General features: G+C 46.7%; 1 protein-coding gene across 13 annotated transcripts in view; it reads left to right on the top strand.

Annotated features, from left to right (window-relative positions):
- The window catches only part of KSR2 (kinase suppressor of ras 2), a 435,324-nt gene that overhangs the window by 294,301 nt on the left and 113,214 nt on the right, over positions 1-27,809 (top strand). For all 13 annotated transcript variants that reach the window (XM_082416773.1, XM_082416774.1, XM_082416782.1 and 10 more), the window contains one exon: positions 26,476-26,545. In XM_082416773.1, the coding sequence (XP_082272899.1) occupies positions 26,476-26,545 (70 nt within the window). The remainder of the gene's footprint in view (positions 1-26,475; positions 26,546-27,809) is intronic.

The raw sequence follows: 27,809 nt of genomic DNA, 5'->3' as shown, positions 1-27,809 counted from the left end.
CTATCATGCTCAGGGGCACACTTTGATTTGACTAGTTTGGAAACTTTAAAAGAGACCATATGTTAACCCTGGTCTTGCCATACCCTGTGGGACCTTCTGAGCTTTCTTTTGTAAATCAGAACCAAGTTAGAGTTGCCCAAGCTTCCTTTGACCGCCACCCCTCCCCACCCGAGGATTCATACTCCCTACAGGCTTCATTTCACAACTCCAAGCCTACATGGTGGGCTGAGGGTAAGAGGAGGGGAGGGAGGAATGAACGATGATTTCAGGTTCATTTAAAAATTAAAATTAACAACGCGAACTTGATTTTTACACAGTACTAATAATGGTCTATTGCAGAAGTAATCTTATTTCTTAGAGAGCGTTCTTATTTATACTGTGAAATGTAGATGTCTTCAATGTTTTTCTTCCCCCCCCCACATATATTTTTATTTATATATGAAAATTTAGGATATCTGTGTCTATTTTTTCTAATTGGGATCAACCTTAATGGCTGCATAGTGTCTTATGTCCTGTGTTTTATTTACGCATTCTCTTATTGTATGACATTTGGGTTGTTCTCTAATTTGGGGGCATTCTAAATAATTCTACGATTTCAAAACAGTCACATAGCTACAGAGCTTTGTGTGCAACCATGATTTTTTCCTTAGGTGGCATTTCTTAGAAGAATAATTTCTGTGTCACAGTGCGTGCATATTTATAAAGCTATTGAATTATGTTGCCAAATTACGCTATGAAAATTGTACTGACTTATACTCCTTAAAAGCTAAAAATTTTCCTACCCAGGAGGCTGGTTAATAATATAGTAGAAAGAACACTCCGGAAAAATATAAAAATAAGAAAACTATCCAGCTGGGTGGATCTAGGCAGCTCTTTTCCCCGCCCCGTGACTGTTTCTTCATTTATGTAACAGGGAAGTTGGGTTAGCTCAGGCTCTGGCAAACTTTTCCCATAAAGGGCCCGATAGTAAATATTTTAGGTTTTGAGGGCCATATGGCAGTAGTTTTCAACTGGGGGTTGATTTCGCATTCCCAGTGTCTGGAGACACTTTGGTTGTCACAGCTGGGGAAGGAGTGCCGTGGGTATCTAGTGGGGAGAGACCAGAGGTGCTGCTCAACATCCTACAATGCACAGCACAACCCTCACCACAAAGATTTATCCAGCCCCAAACGTCAGCGGTGCCGAAGCAGAGAAACGCTGCCGTGTGGTCTCTGTCACAGCTACTCAACTCTGTCCCTGTAGTCCAGAAGCAGCCAGAGACATACAGACGGGAATGGCTACCACTGTGTGCCAATGAAATTTTGTTTATGGACCCTGAAATTTGGATTTCGTATAATTTGTCACAAAGTGTTCTTTAAAAAAATTTGTTTTAGTCACTTAAAAATGTAAAGACCATTCTTAGATTGAAGCCGTAAATAGTGGGCTGGATTTGGCCATCTAGCCAGTTTGCTGACCTCTGAGTTAGTTGAACTCTGCTGCTTAGAGATTCTGTCAGATGGAGGCGGCAGAGATTGCTTCTTGAGCATTTATTCTATGCCAGGCACTGTACATGGATTGTTACCTTGCTTATTCTCACGCCAACCCTGTGGAAGGTTCTTATCCCCATTTTAAAGATGAGGAACTTGAGACCAAGAGAGATGAAGTCACCTGTCTGAGATCTCTCACTTACAAAGCGGCGGAGCTGGGATGTGAACCCAGGGGTGGCTCCTTCTGGACCCGGTGCGTGAAATCAACAAGCCACCTGGCTCCAAAATGACACACCTCTTCCCCAAGCCTAGATGTGTCCGTCTGAGGTTGGGACCAAGGTGAGATAAGAGGGGGACAGACGGGGCCGTAGGGAGGAATGGGGAGCGTGTAAAGGAAGAAGGTTGAGAGAAAGCCCTGCTTCCTGTTGACAGAAGTTAGGAAGGAGGCTCCCTGGCTAAGGGTGGCCTCCCAGAATTCCCCGTGCAACCCCAGCATGAGCTATTACTCCCCCCCCAGCCCGTGCCCATTCTCACGCCTCACAGCACTTGGCTCCACCAAGTAGCCTCCGCTTATGGTTCCACACTGCTTCCCGTGGGTGTGTCCCCACGGGGGTCCATACTGTCCAGGGTGCCCCGAGGCACTTTTGCCTTCGTGAGCCCCTTCCTCCATTAAAATAAAATTTAAAATCATGTTTTGTGACTACATCATCATTAAGACAACTATAGCCCATGCTGGATTGAGTATTATATACTCATTATTCGTACATTCATTTTTTTTTTCTGATTTATAAAGAAATGAAAATGAAAACATTTTCACGGGCCCCCAGCACTGACCTTTCTGTGCCAAGCGGAGTAGCTGCTCTGATGCTGTTTCCGCAGAGTTCTGGGATCAGGCCACAAATGCAAGCCTCTGAATTCTTGAGCGAGTTTCTTTATTCTCTGAGCTGAGATCTCCTTGTTTTGAAAGTAATAATGATGCCTTACAAATCTGAATCAGGAGGCCATGATGAAATGATCTGAGGTTTCCTTCGTTTGTTCATTCCTTCATTCGGCAGATATTGTTTTTCTTAATTGAGCAGCTACTACACGCCCAATACTTTTCTACGTGCTGCATAAGACACAGCTATGCTTTGAGGAGCTTGTGGTCCAGGCGAGCTTATAATAAAATACTGGCAAGCCTTAGACATCATTAGGCACTTGATGGGCAATTTGTCATTTAACAAGCCCAGGAGGCTGGCACTATTTTCAGCTCCACTGTACAGATGAAGAAACTGAGGCTCAGAGTTTAAATAACATTCCCTGGGGGGCGGGGCACTCCCCTTGCACAGTTGAGCTGGCCCCGCGTGGTGGTGGTTCCTGTGGCTTGGGTGTCCCTGCTCAGGAGCCATCACTCATGCTCAGTGACCTTGGGGACAACCCAGTCTCATGTGGCAGCAACTGCACCTAGACTCTGCCCTGCTCTCTCCAGAAGGTCCCCAGTGGTGTCAGAAACCTTGCACCCTCCTGTCATACCTGTCTGTTGGCCTCAGATCCATAGAACCCCCGGGTTAATCTCCTGTCAGCTGAGTGCCTGACATCGTCACCCCTTGCCCATCAAGCCAGCTCATTGTTCCTCTGAAGTTTCCTTTCCAAGGAGCTCTGTTGATGCAACTTGGGTGATAGAGCATGAGCCCAAGGCAGCTCTGAGCTTTGCCTGATCCCTATTTGGAGATCTCCCTACTGGGGGAGATGTTAGGGGGCTTGGAGAGGCAAGCAGATCCCAGGATTCCCAGCTCCCCGTGCCAGGAGGGAGCAGTGGTCCCTCCAGTGTGGTGCAGACCTGGCCCTTTGCAGTTTTCTCAGGCTGCTCACCCTGAGCTCAGTGCTGGCTTTGCTGCCAACCAGCCGTGCATCTCTCTGAGATCAGTCTCCTTATCTGCAAAAGGGGCATATACTTGCCTCTCTCCCATAGTCCTTGGAAAGACCAAATGCAGTCATGTATACCAAGCTCTTAGGACAGTGAATACATTTCAGTTAATTACTATTAGAGGGATTTCCTCTGTGTGCAAACTAGCCTAGCCCTACCTTAATTTACTGCACCTAGGTCTTCAGTAGCGATTCCTCTGAGCCACACGGGTCCTGGGCCAGCACCCGGGAGGCTGAGATGAACCAGACCTGTCCCTTGTTCCTGAAGATCATTGCCATCAAGCACAGAGAAACAACACAAATCAGCCTGCAGGTGCCTCTCAGGGACGGGCCTGGCTGCACGGGGTCCCATCACCTATAGAACTGCCCGTGGATTCCAGCATCTTACACGAGCTATGACCACCACCGTGGGGCGTGGATGTTACTGATTTGCAACAAAGAAACGGGAACCGAGAGGAGTAACTTGCCCAAAGTGCCCGACTAGGAAGTGACTGAGCTGGGATTTGAGCTCTTGCTGTCACTCTCATTAATGGGTAGAGTTGGAGGACTTTTCCTGTCCTACCCTTCTTTAAGGGAGCCTCTGTGACCCTTCCTCTCCTTTTGGAGTGGGGGTCACAGCTGGAGAGGGGAGCCCGTAGCTGGGGGTGGAAGACCGAAGCCAGGATGGGGCAGGCGGGAAGCTGTTTAAAAGCTTCAAGGGGCTGTAGGCTAACCCCCGGCTCTTAGCCTCTGGGGGTCACTCCATCGCCCCTGGGTGTTCGTTGTGTGTTTGTTGAGGACAAGTTATGTGGGATGTTAATAGGTGTGATGTGGGGAGGGAGGGTAAGAACCAAGGTCAAACAACTTTGGAAAATCTAGGTTATAACACGTTAAACAAGGTCTCTTTTACTACAAGACTTATCGAAACTTGTGATACTGGTAATGGTGACTCTTCAAAGCTTGATGAGCATGGAATCCTTGGCTTTTTTTCATGGAGCATTTATTAGGGTTAGTGTGGTACATGTAATAAGTATTGGGACTAGCGGAATTATATCTTAGAACCCCAAACACTTTGAACTTACAAGTCAGAGAAGCAGGAAGAATGCTTACCAGGATCTCCATCTAACGGATGAAGAAACTGAGGCACAGAGAGGTGAAGTGACTGACCCTAGTTAGCAGAGCATCCCTTAAAACCCAGCCTGATCCCCAGCGCTACGCTCTCGCCAGTGGGCAAAGCTTTATTGCCAATCTCCCAACTCACTGCCATAACATTTTGGAAGCGCCTGTCTTCCTTTTGTGGATGAACCTTCCTCACTTTGGCCTCATTGTTTCTTTCTTTGCTTTCTTTTGCTTATTTCTGGATTGCATCTGAGGTATGAAATAAGCCCACTGTAATGTAGTCCAGTGGACCACCGCCCCCCCCCCCCACGCCCTCCCTGCCCCCCACCATCGAGTGACAGTTTATGAAGTTTGGGGTCCTTATCAGCAACACTAGAGGAACTTTAATGGATGTTGGAGCTCTGCTGGCTTGGAGAGAGGCTCCTTAACCCCTGTCAACATGTTTGTCACACTAGCACTCACCCAAACCCAGGGTGCACATATCTGTCCGTCAGCGGACTCTTGGGAGAACCTCAGAACACGCAGTTCCTCTCAGAGGCCAAAATCCACTGAGATCCCAGGGACTCCGTTTGTCCTCCTCTTTAGAAGAGGCCACCAACAATCTTAGAAGCAGACACAAGAGATTAGATATCTTGAATATGGACTGCTTGGCCCATGCAAATGAATTCATCTTTCCCCTGAATTAATAGTCAACATTTAAAAATTGGGGAATTTCACATAAAAATCTGAATTCTGGTTTCTCATGGAAAACCCAGAAAATCTAGCAGCTCTGGACCCTCATTCCCATTTGGCCACAAAGGACGAGAGCTGAGTGGTGGTCGCTGCTTGAAATCGGTACGTGGTCTCCAGCTCCCCCACAGTGCCCATCCCTCCTGTTGTCTCTCTAATAACAAGGCAGAATGCCAGCCGCTGCCTAGACTATGTGCTCTTGTTGTTTTAATCTTTATTTAATTGGATTAATTATCATGAACAATTTCCTGCATCCATGTTTCTATAAAAATTAGGAAAACTATGAATAGACTGAGAGGGCCCTATATTTCATTTGTCTAACTCATAACAATTGGCAAACTATGACTTACCAGTCTCATCTGGCCCACTGAAAGCAAAATGGTGCAGCCGCGGTGGAAAGCAGTTTGGCGGTTACTCAAAAAAGTTAAACACAGAATTACCATAAAACCCAGTAATTCTACTCCTAGATGTATACCCAGAAGAATTGAAAACAGGTTTTCAAACAAGTACTTGTACACAGATGTTCATAGAAGCAGGACTCACAATAGTCAAAAGGTGGAAACCACCCATATGCCCATCAGTGGACGGATGGATAAACCAAATGTGGCCTATCCACACAATGGAATATTATTCAGCCATAAAAAAGAATGAAGCACTGATGCATGCAGCAGCATGGATGAACTTGAACACATGATGCTGAGTGAAAGAAAGCAGCCACAAAAGGCCATGTATGGTATGATTCCATTGATATGAAATGTCCAGAATTAGGCAAATCCTTAGAGACAGAAAGCAGATAGGTAGTTGCCAGGGACTGTGGGGGGGGGGGGCAGAAAACAGGGAGTGGCTGCTTCATAAGCCTCCTTTGGGGAGGTTATGAACACGGTTTGGAACTAGACAGAGGTGATGTTTGTACAACACTGTGAATATGTTAAATTCCACTGAATCTTACATGTTAAAATGGTTAATTTTATGTTATGTGAATTTCACTTCGTTAAAAAAAAAGAAACTGACCCCTTGCCTGTTTTTGTGCTGCCCGCAAGCTAAGAATTTGCTTTTACATTTTTAAATAAGTGAAACAAAGCAAAAGAAGAATAATATTTAATGACTCGTGAACACTATATGAAATTAATTTTAGTGTCCATAAATAGAGTATTATTGGAAAAGAGCCATGCCTGTTTGTTTATGCATTGCCTATGGCTGCTTCAGAGTTACAGTACAGAGTTGAGTAGCTGTGACAGAAACTGTAAGGGCTGAAAGTCTCAAATATTTCCTATCTGATACTTTACTGAAAAAGTTTGCTGACCTCTGCTCTAGATCTTTCTCGACCAGGTGATGGAAGTCAGGTGGAAATTAGTATCTCAGTTCCTGAGAGGGGACTGCAGTGGTCATTGGTCTTGAGCCAGGAGGCAGAGGGATGGACAAACAGGCTTCCCTTGATGTTCAGTGTGTTAGTTTCCTAGGGATGCTCCAACCAAGTTCCACAAACTGGGTGGCTTAAACAACAGACATTTATTCTCTCCTAGTTCTGGAGCTAGAAGTCTGAAATCAGCTCATCTGCAGGGCCATGCTCTCTCTGAAGGCTTTAGGGGAGGATCCTTCCTTGCCTCTTCCTGGCTTTTGGTGGTTGCCAGCAATTCTTGGCTTGTGGGCACATCCCTCCAGTCTCTGCCTCTGTCTTCACATGGCCTTCTCCCTGCGTGTAACATCACATCCTCCCTCCTCTGTGTGTCTCTATGTCCATTTCCCCCTCTTCTTATAAACCGTCAGATTAGGACCCACGCTAACCCATTATGACCTCATCTTAACTTGATTACATCTGCAGAGACCCTATTTCCAAATAAGGTCACATTCTCACAAATGAAGTTATCTAGGAAACAGAAACAGACTCACAGACATAGAGAACAGACTTGGGGGAGGTGGAGGGGTGGCGGGGGAGGAGGGATGGATTGGGAGTTAGGGGTTAGCAGATGCAAACTAGTGTATATAGAATGAATAAACAACGGGGTCCTACTGTATAGCACAGGGAACTATATTCAGTATCCTGTGGTAGACCATAATGGAAAAGAAAAAAACAAATCAGGTCACATTCTGAAGTTCTAGGTAGACATGAATTTGGGGGGGGGCCCTATTTAACCTAGTTCATCAGGCACCCCCAAGATCTTTGATTCTGAATGAGTGAGCACAGACTACTCATGCCTTATTGGAAGCACCCTGAGTGGAAGTAAGCGGAGAGATATTAATTAAATATTAAATTAAATATGAATTAAGCACCTTCTAAGTGCTGGGCACGGTTCTAAGCACTTGATTAATCCTCTGAGGAACCGACGAGGCACAACGAGATTAAGCAAGAACTTTCCCGAAGTTTTACAGCTAACACGTAGCAGAGCCAGGAAGCCAACCCAGGCAGCATGACTCCAGAGTCTTATTGAATCCGATGGCCACCTCACAGGGTTCCTCTTTAAATTTGCATCTTGCAGGTTAAGTAAGTAAACAGTCTCAGAGAGGTTAGAGGACTTGGCCGGCGGCAAAGCTGAGATGTAAACTCAGGGAGCAGGACCTTGGCCTTTCCAGGGCACAGGAGTCCTCTCCCCGCAGCCCCCATGCCTTTAATCTCCATTTCTTCCTTACATGCATGGAGAAAGTCTTTTGCCTGCCCTCACTCAAGGGTGATATCTCGGGATGAAAGAAGCTAGCAGATGCAAAAAGAGTCACCTGGAGGCTTTAAGTGAGGCTCCAAAAACCCTGAGCTGGCTCTAAGCATTCACCCATGAAAACCCTTTCAGCCTTTAGAGAATCAAGGTCCTATTGACAAATACTAAGATGTTGACACGCGCTTGGAGGCTGGCTGCCTGCTCCAGGGTGAAAGGCATAATAGATCAGGCCGATGAATGTGCTTCCTCGGAGTTCATCAATCCTGCCTTTGTCTTGTGCATAAGTGAGGATGATCACGTTGAAGGAATCCATCATTAGCTTGTGTTCCTTTCTACAAGAATATGGGCACTGGGGAGAGGAGACGGAGGGTGTGGTCCAGGAGCGCATTCAGGGCCCACCTCCACGGAGAATGGGGGCAGGTGTCAGAGCGAAGAGGCTCTGAAAACGCGTCTGATTGCATCCACACCCATCCATCAGCCCCAGGTTCAGCCCCTCTTCCTTTCCCCGCCGGCTGTCCATCACGTGGCTTTTGCAAATCTGAGAAAATTGCACCTTAGGGTTTGGCTTGCTGAGCTTGAGAATTGGGAACCTGGGGCCCATTTGTGAATTTATTTTCCTCTTTGATATCTGCAATCACACCGTCTTTGAACATTGGCCCTGAGTGCCTTCACTGGCTCAGACTCACTGCTCAATGATTAGTCCGGTGGCCATTCTGTCCTTAGTGACAGGGCTGAGTCACTGCACCTGAAAGGTGGCTTCTCTGAGAACTTGGGGAAACTTTGAGAAGGCAATGAGCCATGTGGCTGGAAGAACCTGTGGCTGCATGACTGACTGACCTTGCGATGCCCGCGGGGGTCACAGGTTTGGGCAACCTGTCCCAACCCCTACGCTCACCATTCAACCCACACCATTGATAAATAGTTGGGACCATGGTCGAGAGCCCCAAGATGTTTGGGAGTCCCATTCAGTGGTTCCCTTCTTCTTGTACGTTTTTGGTATCTTTGACCTAGAGCAGCGATTCTCAACCAGGGGCAATACTGTCCCTTCCCCACCCACTCCCCAGGGACACTTGACAGTGTTTGGGGATGGTTTTATGTGTCACAGCTGGGGGAACAGGGTGCCGCTGGCATCTAGTAGGTTAAGACCAGGCATGCTGCTCAACATCCTATAATGCACAGACAACCTCCAACACAAAGAATTATCCAGCCCCAAATAACAACCATGCCGGGGTCAGGAAGCCCTGATCCAGAGCGTCGTTCTCCAGGTGCAGTCCCCGAAATTAACAGCAGTGTCCACATCACCTGGAACTTGTTAGAAACTCACGTTCTTGGTCCCCACCCCAGACTCAGTGACTCAGCAACTGGGGCCCAGAAACCAGTATTTTGCCAGGCCGTTCAGGTGATCCTGACACATGAAGTCTGAGAACCACTGACTCACGGCAATTCGTTTTATAAAAGGCCAAGCGAAGCAGCTGCAGGCCCAGGTCTCACTACATGGCAGAGATGCCTCTCTGACCTCAGAGCCCGGGTTCTCCATCACCCCTGCGTCTCGGTCCCAATTGAAGTTGTGTCAGACTACAGATAGCTAATCCTCCACATCAGGGCCTAGTGTCAGTGTGAGAGGCCAGAGAATTTGTGAGGTAAATTAAAACACCGCTAAATGGCTATTGGAGGTGAGAGCACACCTTGGGTTTCTCTGGATGGTGCCTGCTCTTGTGCATTTGGTAGATTAAATTGCTTGATTCCAAAAAGAGCCAGGGCAGGATTTCCCTTGATTGTGATTTTCATAGAAGGTTGAATCTTATTCACAGATGCTACCATGCCAGCCTCATCACTTCAGGCTGCTAGGTGGATAAACAGATTTTTTTCCCCTATGGGAAATTTCTGATAAAGAAAGTAGCAAGAAATTCCTCCCTCCTCCCTTATTAACTGTGTTGGTAAATTACTGGACTTCTCCGATCTGCAATTTTCTCTTCTGTAAAATGCGTTAGAGTCCTGAGCTTTCCGGTTGTTGTTAGGACCCTGTACCTAAAATGACAAGCACAGAATAGAAGCTTAATAAATGCCCATTTACACTTCTGTTTTGAAAGAAGGGTTGGGAGGCACTTGGCTGTATGGGTTTCCTATTGTTGCTGTAACAAATTGTCATACATTCAGCGGCTCAAAGCCACATAAACATTCTCCTACAGTTCTGGAGGTCAGAAGCTCAAAATGAGTCTTACGGGGCTAAAATCAAGGTGTCTGCAGGGCTGGTTCCTTCCAGAGCCCCAAGGAGATCTGTTTCCTTGCCCTTTCTACCTTCTAGAGGTTGTCCTCATTCCTTGACTCATGGTCTGCATCACATCACAGTTTCTCCCACAGCTCCCCCTGTCACGGTCACATCACCTTCTTCCTGTGACTTTCTTGATTCCCTTTTATAAAGATCCTTGTGATTCCATGTAGGGCCCACCTGGATAATCCAGGGTAACTTCCCCATCTCAGGATCCTTAATTTAATCCCATCTGCAAAGTCCCTTTTGCCATATGAAGTCACATTCATAGGTTCCAGGCATTAGGACGTGGATATCTTTGGTGGGGGGGGGGCATTGTTCAGCCTACCACAGTGTCTTAGCCCATTTGGGCTGCTATAACAAAAATGCTACAGATTGGGTGGCTTAAGCAAGCAAATATTTAATTCTCAGAGTTCTGGAGGCTAGGAAGTCCAAGATGAAAGTGCCAGCAGATTTGGCATCTGGTGAGGCTGGCTTCCTGATTCACAGATGCCCATCTTCTTGCTGTATCCTCACGTTGTAGGAAAGACAAGGGAACTTTCTAGGGTCTCTTTTATAAGGACCCTAATTCCATTCATGAGGCTTCACCCTCATGATCTAATCACCTCCCAAAGGCCCCACCTCCAAATACCATCACACTGAGGATGAGGATTTCAACATGTGAATTTGGGGGGGACACAAACATTCGGTCCATAACACACAGTGACTAAGGTCCTTGGCAATTCTATAAGTAAAGTCCTTTGTAGAAGACCCAATAGTGAAAGGGCCCTAGCACTAGGTTTGGTCACAGGGTGATGTGTGGGTACTGCTGTTCCTCAGAGCTGCTCCTAAGTTTATGGCAGGTGGGGAGTGCCATACACCACCCAGCGGTTCTCAGAGCAAGGTGCTTGGACCAGCAGCATTACATCATCTGGGGACTTGTTAAAAATGCAGATTCTCAGGTCCTGTTCCAGATTTAACTGAATGAGATTCCCTGGCAGCAGAGCCCAGTAATATGCATTTTAACAGGCTTTCCTGATGATTCTGATGCATGCTCAAGCTTTTTAAATAAAGAGCAGTTTTATTGAGACATAATTCACATACTTCAAAGTTACTCTTTTAAAACAATTCAGTGGTTTTTAGTATTATATTCATAGAGTTGTGCAACCATCACCACTATCTAATTCCAGAACATTTCCGTCACCCCAAAAAGAAACCCCACACCTATTAGCTGCCACTCCCTGTTACTCCTCCTTCAAGCCCCTGGCAACCATTAATCCACTTTCTGTCTCTATGGATTTACCTACTCTAGACATCTCATGTAAATAAAATCATACAATATGTAGCCATTTGCATCCGGCTTCCTTTACTTAGCATAATATTTTCAAGACTCATCCATGTTGTAGCAGGAATAATACTTCATTCTTTTTCATGGCCGAATATTCCATTATTTGGATAGACTACAGTTTGTTTATCTATACATCACTTGATGAACATTTGGGTTGTCTTCACTTTTTGGATATTATAAATAATGCTGCTGTGAATGCCCAAGTTTGAGAACCACTGTGAAAGAGAATTCATCAGAATCCAGAAGTCTGGGTCTTGCTTTGCTAGTACAGAATATGGATTCTCTTAGAGTCAGATTCACATTAACCAGACTTTTGAGACTGATGTATAAAGTTGAAATGTCTGTTTAATAATGTACAATGAGAACTCACTGTCACAGGTACTGCATTTCTCAAGGGCCATGTGATTTGCCCATTTCCTTTCTGCAGTACACCCTTCCTGAAAGCCAGAGTTTCATCAGGACTTTTCCTGGTGAATGTGGAATACAGAGCAGTAGAGTTTGCTATATGGAATGTTTGAAGGCTTCGGGCTGGGACAACCTGCTCTCCCTGGACAGGGTAACTGAGAGTACAGGCAAACTGCCCAAGGATAGATCCTGGCCCCGCCACTGGCGAGCTGTGTGACCTAGAACCAGTTATTCAACCTCTCTGAACTATACTTTCCTTCTCTGTGATTTTGAGATAATAATAACGAAGATGTCATAGGACCATTGGGCAGATTAAATGAGATAACACCTGTAAAGTGTTCAGTACTAGTGCCTAGTACGTGGTCTGTGAATGGTGGGTTACCACCCACCACCTTCACAATGATTAACCATCTCATGTTTGGGAGAGGGGTTGCTATAGCGACTGGAGATAACAGAAGTCTGCTATAAGGTCTGTCTCTGTGACCTTGTATAAGGGCAACATTCTTCTGCTTGTAAGTGAAACAACTTAAACTGCCTTAAATGTTTAAAAATGAGGATTTAATAGAGAAGCTCCAGGGGCTCAAGTGATGTATCAGCCCTTGGTTGTTCTGCATCTCTCCACTCTGCTTTTCTAGTGTGTTGGCCTCCTTCTCAGGCAGGCACTTCCCACAGGTATGCTCAGGTCACCCCTGGGCACTCAGGTGTGTAGCCCACCAGCTTAGCTACTCCAGGGAACAGAGGGTATCTTTTAAAAAAAGGTTGCAGGGTGTTTCGTGGACTCTGATTGGCTCATCTCGGGTCACATGTCTGCCTCTGAACCAGTCACAGTGGTCAAGGAGTTGGAATACTCTGGACTCTCCATGCCTGGGTCAAACGCCCTGCCCCAGGACTGAGAGGTCCAGCCTGCCCTGAACCTCTAGCACTGAGACGCTAGAACGGTTGTTTCCCAATGGAAAACCAGGCTGCTGTTACTAGAAGAAGGAATAAGCTCCAGTGCCAAAGACCCCTGTCCCCTGGATGGGCCGGGAGAGGCGAGCCAACATCTGCCCCTGTGACTCTCTTTGCCTCTCTTTTTATGGTTGACTAAGCTCCTCTTTCGATCTAATATTTAATCTGATTGCATCAGGCTCTGGATTTAGGTCCCTTCCCAACTCTTTGCACAGGGATTGTCAACTATAAAACTATGGATTTGGAGATATATAATTCTTTGTGCTGGGGGCTGACCTGTACTTTGGAGGATGTTTAACAGCATCCCTGGTTTTCACCCAGTAGATGCCAGTAGCACCATCCCCCGAGCTGTGACCTCCCAAAGTGTCTCCAGAGACTTGAGAACCACTGCTTTCGGTTAATGTTGTTCCTCTGTCCTCTGACCCAGTAGGGGTTGGGCTGGTTTCACACCTGGAGGGTCAACTTCCTTATCTCCAAGTTCTTGGGATGGGGGTTCTCTGTACCCCCGCAATACTGACAACACTTCTCACTGATAAACTGTGACCCTGTTGTAGCAGAGGTCCCCTGTCTCCACGGCCTCACCTTCAGGGCTGCCACATCAGGACCAGGACCTGTCACATCTCCATCACCTCAGCCCCACTTGGAGATGCTTTGGAATATGGATGCCCCATCTTGACCTTGGAACATGCTCCGTCACAAGGCTGTCTCCCCCATGTCTGCAAACTACAGACCGTGTGACACAGCTTTGGACATCACTTGAGCATCAGGGAACAGAGCGGGGAGGAAATCTATTGCCCGAAGTTCAGACCCAAGAATGCCTGGTGTCTTGGGTTTCTTAAAGTCGGACTGGGGTCTCTCGCAGCAAGCTCACCTGGTCTGTCCCCGCTGAGCCTGCTCAGGCAGTAAATTCCATGGAATGACTCTGCGTGGGGAACTTCTCAGCAGCCCTTTGTTCTAAGGACAGTTAACTTCTGCTGAACACTGGCTACAGGGTGGCAGCATAATTTTTTAAATGCCACATTTCCAGTGGGGAAGAATTTCAGCTCAGGCAACTCTGAACAGCTCTGATTTAAGATCCATAAACCTAGTTCAAGGCAGTAAATATGTAAGTAATTGATGATGTAGTGTGCAAGCAACTTAAGACCCATCCATCACATCCAGGCAAGTAAGGGCTGTGGACACGCTCAGAGAACAGGATGACAGGAGGGGAATAAATGGCCAGAGGGACCTAGACAGTTCTGCTCTCCCCATAACTCACCACTGCTTCTGCATGGAGTCGTGGCCTCGTTCCCAAAAGAGCCTCCTCCCCAGTTTTGTCTTCTCAGGCCGGAGAGAAGGACCACTAAGGAAAGCACAGACAAGCACCTGGGTTGCTCGAGGTGAAAGCCACCTTTATGGCACACCTACTACGTACCAGGCATTTGCTTCATGTTCCAGTGCCCGATTCCTTAGGGGAACTCCGCAAGATGGGTGTTATCGCTCCCCTTTTACAGAGGAAGAGGTCCAAAGAGCAGAGGACACAAGCATCACAAAGGCAAAATCAGGATTGGGATTCAGATCTGCGCCTGTAATTAATTCCATCTTGACTCTCTGCCTCTTAGGCAAAAGAGGGGGTCTGGCCCCTGGGTTGCCTGGATTGTGGAACATGCCATCCACAAACACGTTTGCCCATTTCTGGGTCCAGATGTCAAGCCTGACTTGCAGATCCCAGCCTGTGGTCTGCATGTCCCCTGCCTCCCCCGCCCCACGCCTGTCCCTGATACTGCCGTTTCTGTTGTTCTATTTCAACGTGAGGCCATTTACAATTGAAATTGATGGAGCACAGGGCTGGCTGTTTTCCTCCCTTCACAGGAACATTTGCGGTGATGGCAGCGCGAGGCCTCTGTCAACTCTTGTTTTGTCCTCATTTAAGCCTGAGCGAGGCGCAGTACCGGTTAGCATTTTCCTTCAGGCCAAGGAGACAGGTCCTGTATCTGTGTGGTCTGAGATGGCTCTGCATCGCTAGCGGGGGCCCCCGAGCGTCTTCGGGTTTCCAGGCTGCCTCTCCTCTTGCTCAGGGTGTCTCTCCCAGGGAGGGTGCACAAGAAGACCCCCCTCACCAACTCTGCTGGTGGTCTCTCCTTTCTGAATATCTGAAGAGAGACCACGGTACTCACAAATGGGGCTCTGCAGTCCAGGAGATTTAGGTTAAAATCCCAGAAGGACATATTCCTTAGGCGACCTCTGAGCCTCAGTTTTCCCATGTGCAAAATGGGATCATTAGTACCTACCTCACAGGGTGGATTGTTCATTCGTTCGTTCGTTCGTTCATTTGTTCATCAGTAAATATTTGTGGAGATGCCACTTTGTGCCATCCCTGTGCTAGCTGCTGAGGATACAGGAGGGAATGAAACAGATATGTTATAGAGAATCAATGAGCTAATGCAGGTGAAACACTTAGGCCAGTGGTGCCCAAACTTGTCTGCACATTAGTATGACCTGAAAACCTTTTGAAATGTTCAAAGCCAGGCCATACCCCAGTATAATTAAATCGAGGATCAGCAAACTTTTAATGAAAGAGCCAGATAGTAAATATTTTAGGCTTCGTGGGCCATCAGGTCTTCATCATGGCTCCTCAACTCTGCCCTTATAGTGCAAAAGCAGCTGTAGACGATGCACATGTTGATGTGCCAACAAAACTTTATTTATAAAACAGATTTGGCCCATGGGCTGTACTTTGCTGACCCCTGAATTAAATCACAGTGCAGGGAAGAGGCCCAGGCACCTGTTGATTCCAGTATGCTGACAATTGGGGAACCACTGACTTAGGCAATGCCTGGTACGTGTTAGCTGTTATCGCGATTACTGTGCGGCAGCTGAGAGAAGTTAAGTACCTTGCCCAGTTTGGGGGCAGAACCAGGACAATAACGCCGGTCTTTCTAACTCCAAACCCCATTCTTTTGATCATTTTGCTTCTCTGTTTTAAGCTCTCAGAGCCTCAGTTTCTTCATCTGTAAAATGGGATTGATACTAGACCTCCCTGACACAGTAGCTAAGGGGACTGAATGTGAACATTGACATACAGTGCAAATCTGCCCTCGAGAGGGACTCTGTCAATGGTAAGAGTCAGGAGGAGCTGAGAACGTTCCAGGGGTCCTGACCCCAGTGGCTCAGGAAACCGTGGGGCCCTGAACAGACAGGCACATGGGGAGAGGTTTGGGCGAGGAAGTGGTAGGCTCCATTTTTGAGCAGATGGGCTTAGTTTGGTCAGCTGCCCCAGCTGAGGTCCCAGCTCCCGCTCAGAGCCTGAGAGCCAGGGCTGGAGGTATGGGTGGGTGGCCAGGGCAGAGTGGGGCGCCTGGCTTCCTGGGACCCCTCCGTGGTCCAGGCCCTGCAGGGCTGTGGAGGAGTGAAGCCTCCCTTTGGAGGGTTAGGCTACTGGCTTATTTTTGCTGGAGTTAGCAAGAAAAACCCTTCACCTCTCAGCTCTAAGCCAAACTCTGCATGAGACACTGAACACATAAAGATGAGTAATTGGCAGCTCCTACTGTCCAGGAGCTCACGGTCAAGTGGGTGGTGGAGAGATCAGATGCGTATGCAGAGGCTCTTGCGCAACGAGGCAAGTGACCCAAAGAGGTAAGCGCAGGATGCTCCGGGAGGGGTGTCTGCCCCGTACATTCAGGGAGGGCTTCCTGGAGGAGCCATGCCTGAGCTAGATCTTGGAGGAAGAGTGGGCATGAGTCAGGCTAAGAGAAGTAGGGAAGGGGTATGGAAGACTGTTCTAGAAAGAGAGAACAGTATCTTTGAAGGTGGGAGGTGCAAGTGAGTAGATCCATGGTGTGAATGTGACCAGGGGAAGGCTGGGGACAGCAATGCAGCCAGTGGCAATTTTCAGCCCAGGACTGGCCCTCAGTGCTGTCCTTCTGCTTTCTCAGAGGCACCAGGCGTTTCTTCCTCTTTGGCCTGGGATCGGCATATTCTTCCTTTTCATCTGACTTTTCGTGGTCACTTGAGTAGACATGATGCTATAACAGAGGTCCTGGAGATAATGATTTTGCATATACCAAGTCTGCCCTCAAGATTCTATTGATGGGACCTGCCACCCTCCACTCTAACTCCAGAAGCATCACACATATTTCCTTCTTGATAATTTATTTCCTGCGTGCTTCCCACATAAACCAACCTGGATCCATTTTCCTAATGAGATTCTTCTGGATTTCTAGATTTTTTTTGTATTTGATTATCTTATTACATAAACTGATTTTGACATTTCAAGATGATCCCTCTCCTCTTTCTAGACCATAGCAGTAAAATTATATCAAGGGGAAATTTGAGGGGATACAGGGAGAGGGAAGGGAGATGGGTTTCCTAATAGGTCTAGTCTTTAGAACCGAGGGAAGATGCATAATTAGTACCAGTCCGCACCTCCAGTCTGTGGGGCGGTGTTGTGGAATTAGGGGCCCACTGCCTCGCTTCTCTTGTCATATCCACTCCCATCACGCGCCGCTGCCGCCACACCGCCTGCGCATATACCCAGACTACTGTTAACATTTTAGATTCTTCGTCTATCATTCCCACAAGGAAGATAATTACTCATGTGGCACCCAGGTGTCCCATTGTTTGGTTAGGAGGTTAAAAATCCCGGATACACTTCAATAAATTCAACAGCTAGCACAGTATAAAATGTAATTAAATGCCTCAGCCATCTTCCCTTTCTTTACTGGCAATGAAATTTAATTGAGGACATCTGAGGGGGCCGAAATAAATCACAGGTGATGACTCCACCCTTCACACGTCTCGCTGGGAGACGGCGTGATGTTATCACTGTTCACATGTGTGATTTATGGGCAATTCAGGGAATCCCAGCTAAGCAGTTACCTGCCGGGATTCAGGCGCGAGGTGGTGATGGTTTTTTAAAAAGGGGAGCATGGTTTTGAAGGAGGGTGTTAGAATCAATACATCCTAGTTTTCCCACTAGATCCTGAAGGTAATTCCAGTTTGGTTTCACCATTTAAAAAAATTTTTAACCGAGCCTTGGGCCAGGAGGAACAGGTGATGGAAGAGAAATTTGATTCTGACTCACAGTGAGGTCTTCCCCTCACATCCTCTGCACTTTTCTACCTCTGGCCTCACACGTCAGCTCTCTCTGTGCTCCCATTTGGTCAGTGCTGTCACGGCTCACCTGTCCTACCAAGGTAGGCTTCTACCTGGAGCCACTCCCAGGAGAGCACTTCATCTGTTCTCCTTGACCATGACCAGCACCACCACCTCCCCTATGGTAACTTACATGTCCTCCAGGTCTTCTCTCTGCTTTGATAAAGTGACAACTGGATAATCATATTAATTAGCCCAGGCAGAAGCAGTGAGAGGAGAGGGTTAATTTTCCTTTCCCTCTGTCTTCATGAGCTGACATGGATTTCAGCAGTGGCATGTAATCAGAGATATTGCCTCATCACAGATTATTCTACCGGGAGACGGTGAGAGCTAGAAAGAAAACAGGCTTGGGGTGAGACTGGGATAGGTTAGAACCTTGGCTGGACCACTTGATGGTTCTACTCTGCCTGGCTCTTCTCTTCTGTAAAATGGACATTGAAACAACATACCTAGGATTAGCTGAGCAGAGGGGTGACACCACGTGGTCATGCACACTTTGGCTTGGAAGCTGCAGGCCATTTGTCCAAGAATTCCTACCATGTAAGTGGCCGCAGTGGGTCTATAACCCAAGTCTTCTGGCTTCAAAGAAAAAAACCTTTCACAATGCATACGTATATCAAACCATCACATTGTATACTTTAACTATCTCACAATTTTATTTGTCAATTATACCTCAATAAAACTGGAAAAAGAAAAAGAAAAAGGGAAAAATTTCTCCACTAATCAGCCAAGGAAATGAGTTACACAGCTCTTAATCAGGGGTTAACACACTTTTTCTATAAAGGGCCAGGTAATAATTATACCTGGCTTTGTGAACCTCAATAAAACTGGAAAAAAAAATAAAAAGAAAAGGGAAAAATTTCTCCACTAATTAGCCAAGGAAATGAGTTACACAGCTCTTAATCAGGCGTTGACACACTTTTTCTATAAAGGGCCAGGTAATAATTATACCTGGCTTTGTGGACCACATGTTTCTGTCAGTTACTCAAACTCTGCTATTATAGTGCAGAAGCAGTCACAGACAGTGTGTAAATGAGTGGGTGTGTCTGTGTGCCAATCAGACTTTATTTACGGAAGCAGGCGATGGGCCAGATTTGGCCTGAGGGTCATAGTTTGCCAACCTCTGTTCTAAATCATAGTTCATGGAGAGCTTTGTCAGGTTCTAACTGGTGTGTTAATTGTAGGGGTGGAGTGATGATGACAATGACAAAAACAAGAATAACAATAATATGTCAGGCACTCAGCTAAGCCCTGTTCCAATTATATTACCCCACTTCATCCTGCTAACAATTCTGTGAGGGAGATATTATGACCCCTTTTATACAGGAGGCAAAAACTGAGACTCACAGAGGTGAAAATGCCCAAAGTCTCATAGCTAGTAAGTGGCTGAGCTGATGCTTGAACACAGGTCTACTCACTCCAAAGTCCCACACTCCACGGGGCAACTTGATAACCTTCCCATTCAGAAATGAAGTCTGCTGCTCTGTCTTTAAAATTGGCCTGTGCTCAAGGCCTTGTAGCTTGTTTGAACCCCACATACATGCAGATTGGTTTGACCCTGATACCTCCATTCCTGCAGTCTTCCTATTTCTAGGCAGGTAACTTCACCATTGCCCTTTGTTTTGCCTCAGTGCCATGGGGAATCCCTAAGCATCTCCCCTGAAGGGTCTCTTCCATCAAGAGTGAGCAGCACAAACTTTGCTCACCCCCAGCATCTCTTCTGCCTTATTTCTTCCCCCAAGACCTGCGACCCAGGCTCACTCTTATCTACTACTCACCTGTGCTGAGTTGTTCCCTAGACACCTTCATAGCGATCACAAGCCCGCAGGTGATGAAATTTGGATCTTGAGAGGTGGGTTGTAGTTGTCTCAGGGAGAAAATTATGTCCATCTACATAGAGAAACTCAATTTGGCCCCGAAGCACCATGGTGCTGTAACCTTTAGAGAGCACATGATTAAAAGACTTTTAGATCTGATGTATTTGAATTGGATATTAAAGCAAATAGAGTTGTTCCCCGCTATATGAATAATACTGTGAACAGCTTTAGTCAAGGATTGGTTGGCACCTTGGATGAATTTGTGGGATTTTAGCTGGTGACTGGCCTGTGGCCACAGACGAAAAGTTGAATGCTCTAAGTTTTATTAATTTCAGGACCCTTGGAGCCTAAAGAATTTGCTGCTTGATTTGAATGCAGCACCATTGTTAAGTTCTCAGTCTCTCCTGTCCCTGGGCTAGAAGTTGAAGGGCAGCTGGACCTTCCATTTCATTTGTGGCATTTCTGAGGATGAGCTCTGGGGTTGGACTATCCTAGCTCAAACCCCAGCTCTCCCGCCTAAAATGGAGTTAGGAGATTAGATGAAATAATACATCTAAAGCGTTTAATCTGAGTCCTTCCATATAGTAAGTACTCAATAAATGTTAGCTGTTATTATTAATAGTACTGTGTGCTCAGAGGTCTTTATCTCCATGGAAACATTTAAGGATAGGATAGCTCCTCTTCTAGCCAATAGAGTTTAGAGACTCAGAGACTGCAATAGACAGTTTCTTGTGGTCCTTTCCAACTCAAGGACTGCGTGATTTGAATAATAATTTTTACGCTTGTCTCAGAAGGAGACATAGCATAGGAACGCAGTAGGGTGTGGGGGTGAAAAGCAAGGCTTTAGTTTTATAGGAAGCTGGGGTCAGCTCTCAGGTCCACCAAATACTAGCAATAGGACTTTGAACAATTAATTATCCTCATTTTCCTTATCTCTAAACTAGGGATACAACCTTGTAGGGTTGTTTGGATTAAAGGAAGAAACAGCTCCAAGAGGCGAATTCCCCGCTTGGGATACGTACAAGAAGTCAGACTGTGCATTGCTCCTGTACCAGCCAGTGGACTGAGTACTCAGGGGTCTGGGTTTTTTATTGGGGGCTGCAGGTGGGATCATGACATGACGGCTCAAGTGAGAAAGACCTGGCCTGGGAGCTGAATGGCCTTGTAAGGTCAGGGCTGATGTTTTGGACCCCAGCGGAGGTGGGGAGTTAGAGGAGGGGGTGGGAGTGGGGCCGTCCTCTTTTTGTCATAGCCTGGCAGGCTGCTCTCCCCTCAGCTGCCAGAGGGAGCTCGTAAATGCGTAAGACCCTGCACAGCCTCCTGCCTCTGTTCTAACGCACTAGACGGTTCCCGTTGCCTCAACACAAACCCCAAAGTCCTGTTTTATTTCCTTCGTGGAATGTGTCACATTATGTCTCCCCCTGTAAACTCTAAGCTCAGAAAACTTGCCTATCTTGTTTGCCATACCCACCCCCAGTTCCGTACCTGGCACACAGTAGTGCCGTCTCAGCTTCCTATGGCTGCTGTAACAGATTACCAAAACTCAATGGTTTACAAGAATATACATGTATTATCTTACAGTTCTGGAGGTCAGAAGTCCAAACACAAGTCTCAGGGCTAAAGTTAAGGTGTCTGCAGGGCTGTTTCCTTCTGGAGGCTCCAGGGGAAACTCTGTTCTCTTGCCTTTTCTAGCTTCCAGAAGCTGCTGCATCCCTTGGCACTTGGCCCCTTTCCATCCTCAGAGCCAGCAAACATCACATCTCCTTCTCTGACTCTGACCCTCCTGCCTCCCTCTTTCACTTATGATTACATCAGCCCTACCTGGCTAATCCAGACTAATCTCTCGTTTCAAGATCCTTAACTCAATCACATCTGCAAAATCTCTTTTTGCCTGTTAAGTCATATATTTTATGGGGCCCAGGCATTAGGACGTGGACATCTTTGGGGGTGGCGGGTAGGCATATTCCACAAAATGTTTACTGAGTAACTGTATGAATGATAGTAGGAATAACATACTGTGTTATTAGAAAAAGAACATACTGTGTTATTAATAAAAACAACATACTGTGACATTGCTTTCTGGGCCTCTGAGGCCCTTTTCTGAGGTTAAAAGGGCTGGTTCTCATTGTTTCCTTTGCTTTCCCCAGACAGAGGTAGGAGGCACAGACAGTACAGGATGGGTTGAACTCCGTGTATCTGGAGAGCAGTCTGGACTAGAAGCATCCAGTTTGTTCCTCTCTGAGGTTCAGATCACCACTCAGTCACTTCTTAGCTATAGACAATTGCTTATTGCTTCTAAGCCTCAGTATTCCCATCTGTGAAATGGGGATGAAATTGGCTGTCGTTTATTGAGCCCCAGCTATGTGACCTGAATTTTAAAAACCCAGTCCTGGCCTTTACTTGCTGTGTGACCTTGGGCAAATGGTATAACTTCTCGATATCCTTGTTGGTGAAATGGCACCGATGATAACAGCTGATACATCACATGTGCGCACACATGCAGTGTATGGATAAAATGAGAATATATGTAAAGGGCTTATTTGGCAATAGTGCTTGGCACATGGTAACACTTAACACAAAGCATATTTATTATTTTTCTTATTTCTCATTTTTAAAATTCTTATCATTATTCTTATTTCATTCTTCCTCTTCTTTTCCCTCCTTTTCCTTTGCTTTATCATCACCCATTTTTACGTGATGTCTCTGTGTTAAATGTTTTCAAGAGTTTTCCCCATGCCTGACTCCTCTGTTAGCCTGAGTTCAAACTCACCAGGTCAGAGCCTGAGTTTTTCATTTTAAAGCTCAACCTACCATGATGCTTTATTAATATTGGTTTCTTCTATCATGGCTTCTGTTTGACTATCTGGCTACCAAGGTGTCAAAGACCAAGCCTCCTGGTTTCTCCCCTTCTGTTATACAGAGGCACTTTTGAGAGGGCATCAACAGTGGGACCTAAAGGAGGGAAGAAAATCGCTCCTTCTCTCCAGCCCTCTCCCTTGCCATGCACTGCAAATGAAAATATCTGGGAAGAAATGTCTATTATTCTACCCCTGGAACCGAAGGCACCAGGGATGGTCATAATTCTGACTTCGTGTCTGCGTGTCTTGTTATTCGAAAATTAGAGTAGAAAAGAAGCTTTTGTTCAGCTATGGGGACATCTTAATAGGCACTTTGATTGTTAAACAGAAGTTTCCATATCAGTTTAATTGCTATAAGTGCTGTTTGCCTTCTCTGTTGTGATAAGGCCTGAATTTTCATAGATTTTCCCTTTAAACAGTTTTCCTTTGCTTTAAGGCTTGCATTGGCAAGTTTAATGAAATCCAAATGAAGAAAGTAAAGAGAAGATCTCAGAGTTCAGATCTGCACACCCACGGATGAAGCCGTGTGGAGGTTATTATTGCTGGAGACTAACGATGTCGCAGCCAGTTGAATGTAACTGACGGAATTTGCTCCTTCAACCAGATATTGGGAAATGAAACCAAACTACTAAACTTAATTACATCTACTTTTTCGAGAAGGTGCTATAATTAAGAATGAGAACAACTAGGATATGAATCTAACAGTGAGATGTGCTTATAATAAAAGAGGATTTGTTCTCTACTGAGTTGAGCTTCAGAAGTACCTTCTCAAGATTGTGGGGAGAGGGAGGAGGTGGGGAGATGGCTAGATAAGTGAAAAACATCTCCATCAGGGTTTCTCAGCCTTGGCACTATTGCCATTTGGGTCTAGTTAGTTCTTTATTTAAAATTAATTAATTTATTTATTTATTTTTGGCTGTGTTGGGTCTTCGTTTCGGTGCCAGGGCTTTCTCTAGTTGCGGCGAGTGGGGGCCACTCTTCATCGTGGTGCGCGGGCCTCTCACTATCGCGGCCTCTCTTGTTGCGGAGCGCAGGCTCCAGACGCGCAGGCTCAGTAGTTGTGGCTCACGGGCCCAGCTGCTCCGCGGCATGTGGGATCCTCCCAGACCAGGGCTCGAACCCGTGTCCCCTGCATTGGCAGGCGGACTCTCAACCACTGCACCACCAGGGAAGCCCTCTAGTTAGTGCTTTGACGCGGGGATCTGTCTTGGGTATTGTAGGATGTTGAGCAGCATGCCTGGTCTCTACACATTAGATGCCAGTAGCCTGCCCACCCCACCGCCCCACTTATTTGGCAGTATCTCCAAACAATGACAAATGTTCCCCCGGGCAAAAGTGCCCCTGATTGAAGATGCTGATGTAGGGGCTTTTGGAAGGCTCTCGAACAACTGCAGAGTTACTCCTTGAGGATCTACCAGTGCCCGGCTGTGTGACCTTTAGCTAGTCACTGCAACTCTTTGAGCTCCTGTGTCTACCTTTGTGCAGTGGGAATAATGAGAACACCGACTGCATAGAGGCATAGCTTCTGCGTATAAACTGCACAGAATTATGCCTACCACATATGGAGCGCTCAGTAAATTCACTGTTTCTATGATAATAATCTCAGATTCAGCAAACATGTGTTACGTACTTACTTTGTCCCAGGTACTGGCTATGCTGTGAGGCAGTGATGCGAAGATGAAGATGTGGTCCCTGTCCTTGTAGGAGTGGCAGAAATATGGAGACTTGGTGGAACTGCCTTATTCTTCACCCCCGGCAGACATTACTAATCAGTCTCAATGCTCTTTCCTCTTGAGCCTCAGACTCCTTCTCAACACACTTTTCTAGACAGCCGCCACTAACATCCCGTGAGATGAAACCCCTTTGGCACTCCTCACTTCGTAGATTCCCCATGAGGTGGCTGTGTATCTGAGCTAACCCTTCCTCTCCAGCACAGCCATTCCACCTCTACCCGTCCCCGGAGAAAGCATTTTAAGGACTTAGCAGGTAGCAGCGTTCTTCCTTCCAAATCTGACTTCAGTCCCCTGCTCTCTCTCTCTCTTTTAAAACTGTTTTTCTTTCTTGTCTTTTTTGCTTCTCTCAGAAGCCAAAACAAGTAATAAAATGGGCTTGGACTTGATGACATTGAGTTTTTAGTTAAACTAGAGGAAATTCCCCTGGCTCTGATTCTGAGTGATATATCATGATGTCTCCCTCTTTCTCTGGCCTTTGGGGCTTGGGAAATCATTAGCTCTTCCAGAAATGGTCCCAGCTTTACAAGGGCAGAATTGGGGTTTCTGGAAACAGCTTTCAGATGGCTGTTGACAGTGTCATTAGACAGAAGAGAGGAGTGAGTGGGTTAGGGTTAAATGCTCCCTGCTCGGTTCAGACATGCCCAGCTCCCCAGTGAGCATGCCACTCCTTAACAACTGCTGTGAAAAGTGAGGCGTGCATTTGCAGCTCTGCGGACAGGGAGCTGGCTCCATCCATCCGGCCTGAGAAATGAGAGCTGGCGTGTGGCTCAGCCACTTCCTTCTTCTCTGCCCTAGCCGGTGGAGGTTTCACAGGCCGCACCGGTTCACTTCTGCTGTTGTTTCACACCTCTCTGGGGCCTGTGAGGTCTGCGAGGAGGAGGATGAGGACAACCAGGCAGTGGAGTGAAGGTGGGGGCTGGTGCCCAGAGGCTGTGCAAGAAGTCCTGGAACTCAGTCAGTGGTGGAGTGATAGTGTGGGTCGCTGGGATGTAGCCTGAGGCATGAAAGAAAAGACCAGATGGGCAGAGGCACCCAGTCTGAAGTCTGTGTGATTTATTGTTTCTTCCTCATTCCCATTCATCCATCAGTTTATCCATTCATCTAGCTGTCCATCCATCCATCCACCCATCCATCCATCCATCCATCCACCCATCCATCCACCCATCCATCCACCCACCTACCAATCCATCCATCCGCCTACCCATCTGTCCACCTTGCAACTCATCTGTCCATCTACCCACCTATCCAACCATTCATCCATCCATCCATCTACCCACCTACCAACCCATCCACCCACCTCCCCATCTGTCCATCTACTGACTCATCTGTCCATCCATGCACCTATCCAGACATTCATCTATCCATCCATCCATCTATCCACTCATCCATCCATTCATCAATCCATCCACTTATTCCAGCATGAGTTTAGGTGGCACATGGTTAGACATATTTTAAATAGTTACTTATAATATACAGAAAGTGATATTGGTTTTCCGTATAGAGTTGCTTTGAGAATAAATGTGTTTAAACAAACAAATAAGTCAACCTAAAATATTAAGTAGATCATTTTATGGGTTGTACAGGGGCATGACAAAAATTAGGAAAGTGGTACTTGTATGACTGGCATTTGGAATCTGCTGAGTTAGAACTTTGCATACACAGGCATGTGTTCTAGGTCCCTTAAGCCTGGATTCACAGCTGCTGTGTGGTCTACAAGGTACAGGATCTTGAGCACGTGACTTCCTCTCTCCAAGCCTCAGCTTCCTCACCTGTAAGGTTGGGATGCTAACGCCCCCGAACCTTGTTCTGAGGATGTAATGAACTAAGGCATGTGAGTCACGTGGCACATGCCTGGCACACAGTAAGCACTTGGTAAATGGGAGCCATGCTCAGTTTTATTCTTCCCCCAGCTGGTTTCTTTCCAGGCACTGCCCCACCCGGGGGACCTTGCGTGAGTTAAGGTAACACAAGCTAAACCAGTTTTCCATTTGGCTTTGGTTTAGCAAGTGATGGCGGCCAGTGTCCTTCCGGAGGCCAGCGAGCCTCCCTCTTCCTTCTGGGGCTCGGTGGGAGCGCACCCCCACTTCCGATTCTCTGTGTAACAGGACCTTCTCCTCCTCTCTTCTCTCCCTGCAGACACCCTGTCAGTGCCACGCTGGTCCCCACAGATCCCTCGCAGAGACCTCGGCAACTCCATCAAGCACAGGTAAGCTGGATTCCTGGCTGCACCGGGGCCCACCTCCCAGCACAGGGCCCAGCGTGGGGGAAGGCTGGGCAGGGTGTTTTGCCCCAGCTCCTATATCACCATGCTCTTCTCTCCTCTGCCAGGCTGAACCTCGACGTGGCAAGGGACTGAGATGTCTGCTTCTTATTCACCTGGCTCTTATAAAATGAACACCTACTGGTTAAAAGCCAGGCCTTTGGAGTCAGGCTGACCTGTATTCCAGTCCCAGCTAGTAAAGCTTTGCAACCTTGAGGAAGTTACTTAACCTCTCTGAGACTCAATTTTCTCATCAGATATTTCTGACTACTCATAGGGTGGTCATGAGGATTAAATGAGATAATATATTAAAGTGCTAAGCAAAGGGCCTGGCACATAATAACCACTCAGTAAATGATATCAATATTAAGACAAATGCTTGTCCTAATTTTGGGTCTCCCCACCCAGAAGACAAGATTGCAGGCTGGAGTCAGAGATGTTCACTTTCTGCTGAAGCATAGGTCAGTCCAGGGCTCCAGCCCTGTTGGGTGCCCGGGACAACCTTGCAAGGAGTACACCTGCCCTTTTCAGGAGGAAGATTTCTATCTACTAAGTCATCCCTTATACGAAGTTAACTTTCCACATTTTATCTCATTATCCTCACAATCTGTTCACAAACTCAGTGGGGTAAGTAGCACAAGTGTGGTCATGTCCATTTGACAGATAGGGAAACTGAGGTCCTGAATGATTAAGTGATGAATCTACAAGCTAATTAACCTCAGCATTTTGTGTTCTGTTGACACCTCTGCTGAGAGCTTTCTTTGCACGAGGCCTCTGTGACCAGCAGAGAGTTCACTCATTCATGGTTTCTTTCCACTAGTATTTATAGAGAATATCTGTACCAGGGCTGCAGCACTGAACACAGCATAAGGCTTTCAGCCTTGGGGAGCTCGAGGTCTAGTGGAGGGATAGACAGTTAACAGACCATGACAGTACGGTGGTGGCGGGGATCAGGGCTATAAGGGGGGGAGGCAATACCAGGGGCAGACACGTCACCATAACCCGGGGTGAGGCAGGAATGAGCACATTCTCCCGGAATGGCATCTCGTCAACAGTTTTTGAAAGAAATATGTTGACAGGATGGTTGTTAAGACTCAAATGAGAAAACGGTGGAGGAAGCCGTGAGAAATACACGATAGACACGTCAGTGGTCAGGCAGTGAGATGCAGAGAGAAAGGCATCAAAAAGAAGGGCCTTTTTTTGTTTGCTT

This window comes from Balaenoptera physalus (genome assembly GCF_965194825.1).
Source record: "Balaenoptera physalus genome assembly, chromosome: 12".
Classification (NCBI taxonomy): domain Eukaryota; kingdom Metazoa; phylum Chordata; class Mammalia; order Artiodactyla; family Balaenopteridae; genus Balaenoptera; species Balaenoptera physalus.
Note: the sequence above shows the minus strand (reverse complement) of the source record. Positions and strands in the feature narration are given on the sequence as shown.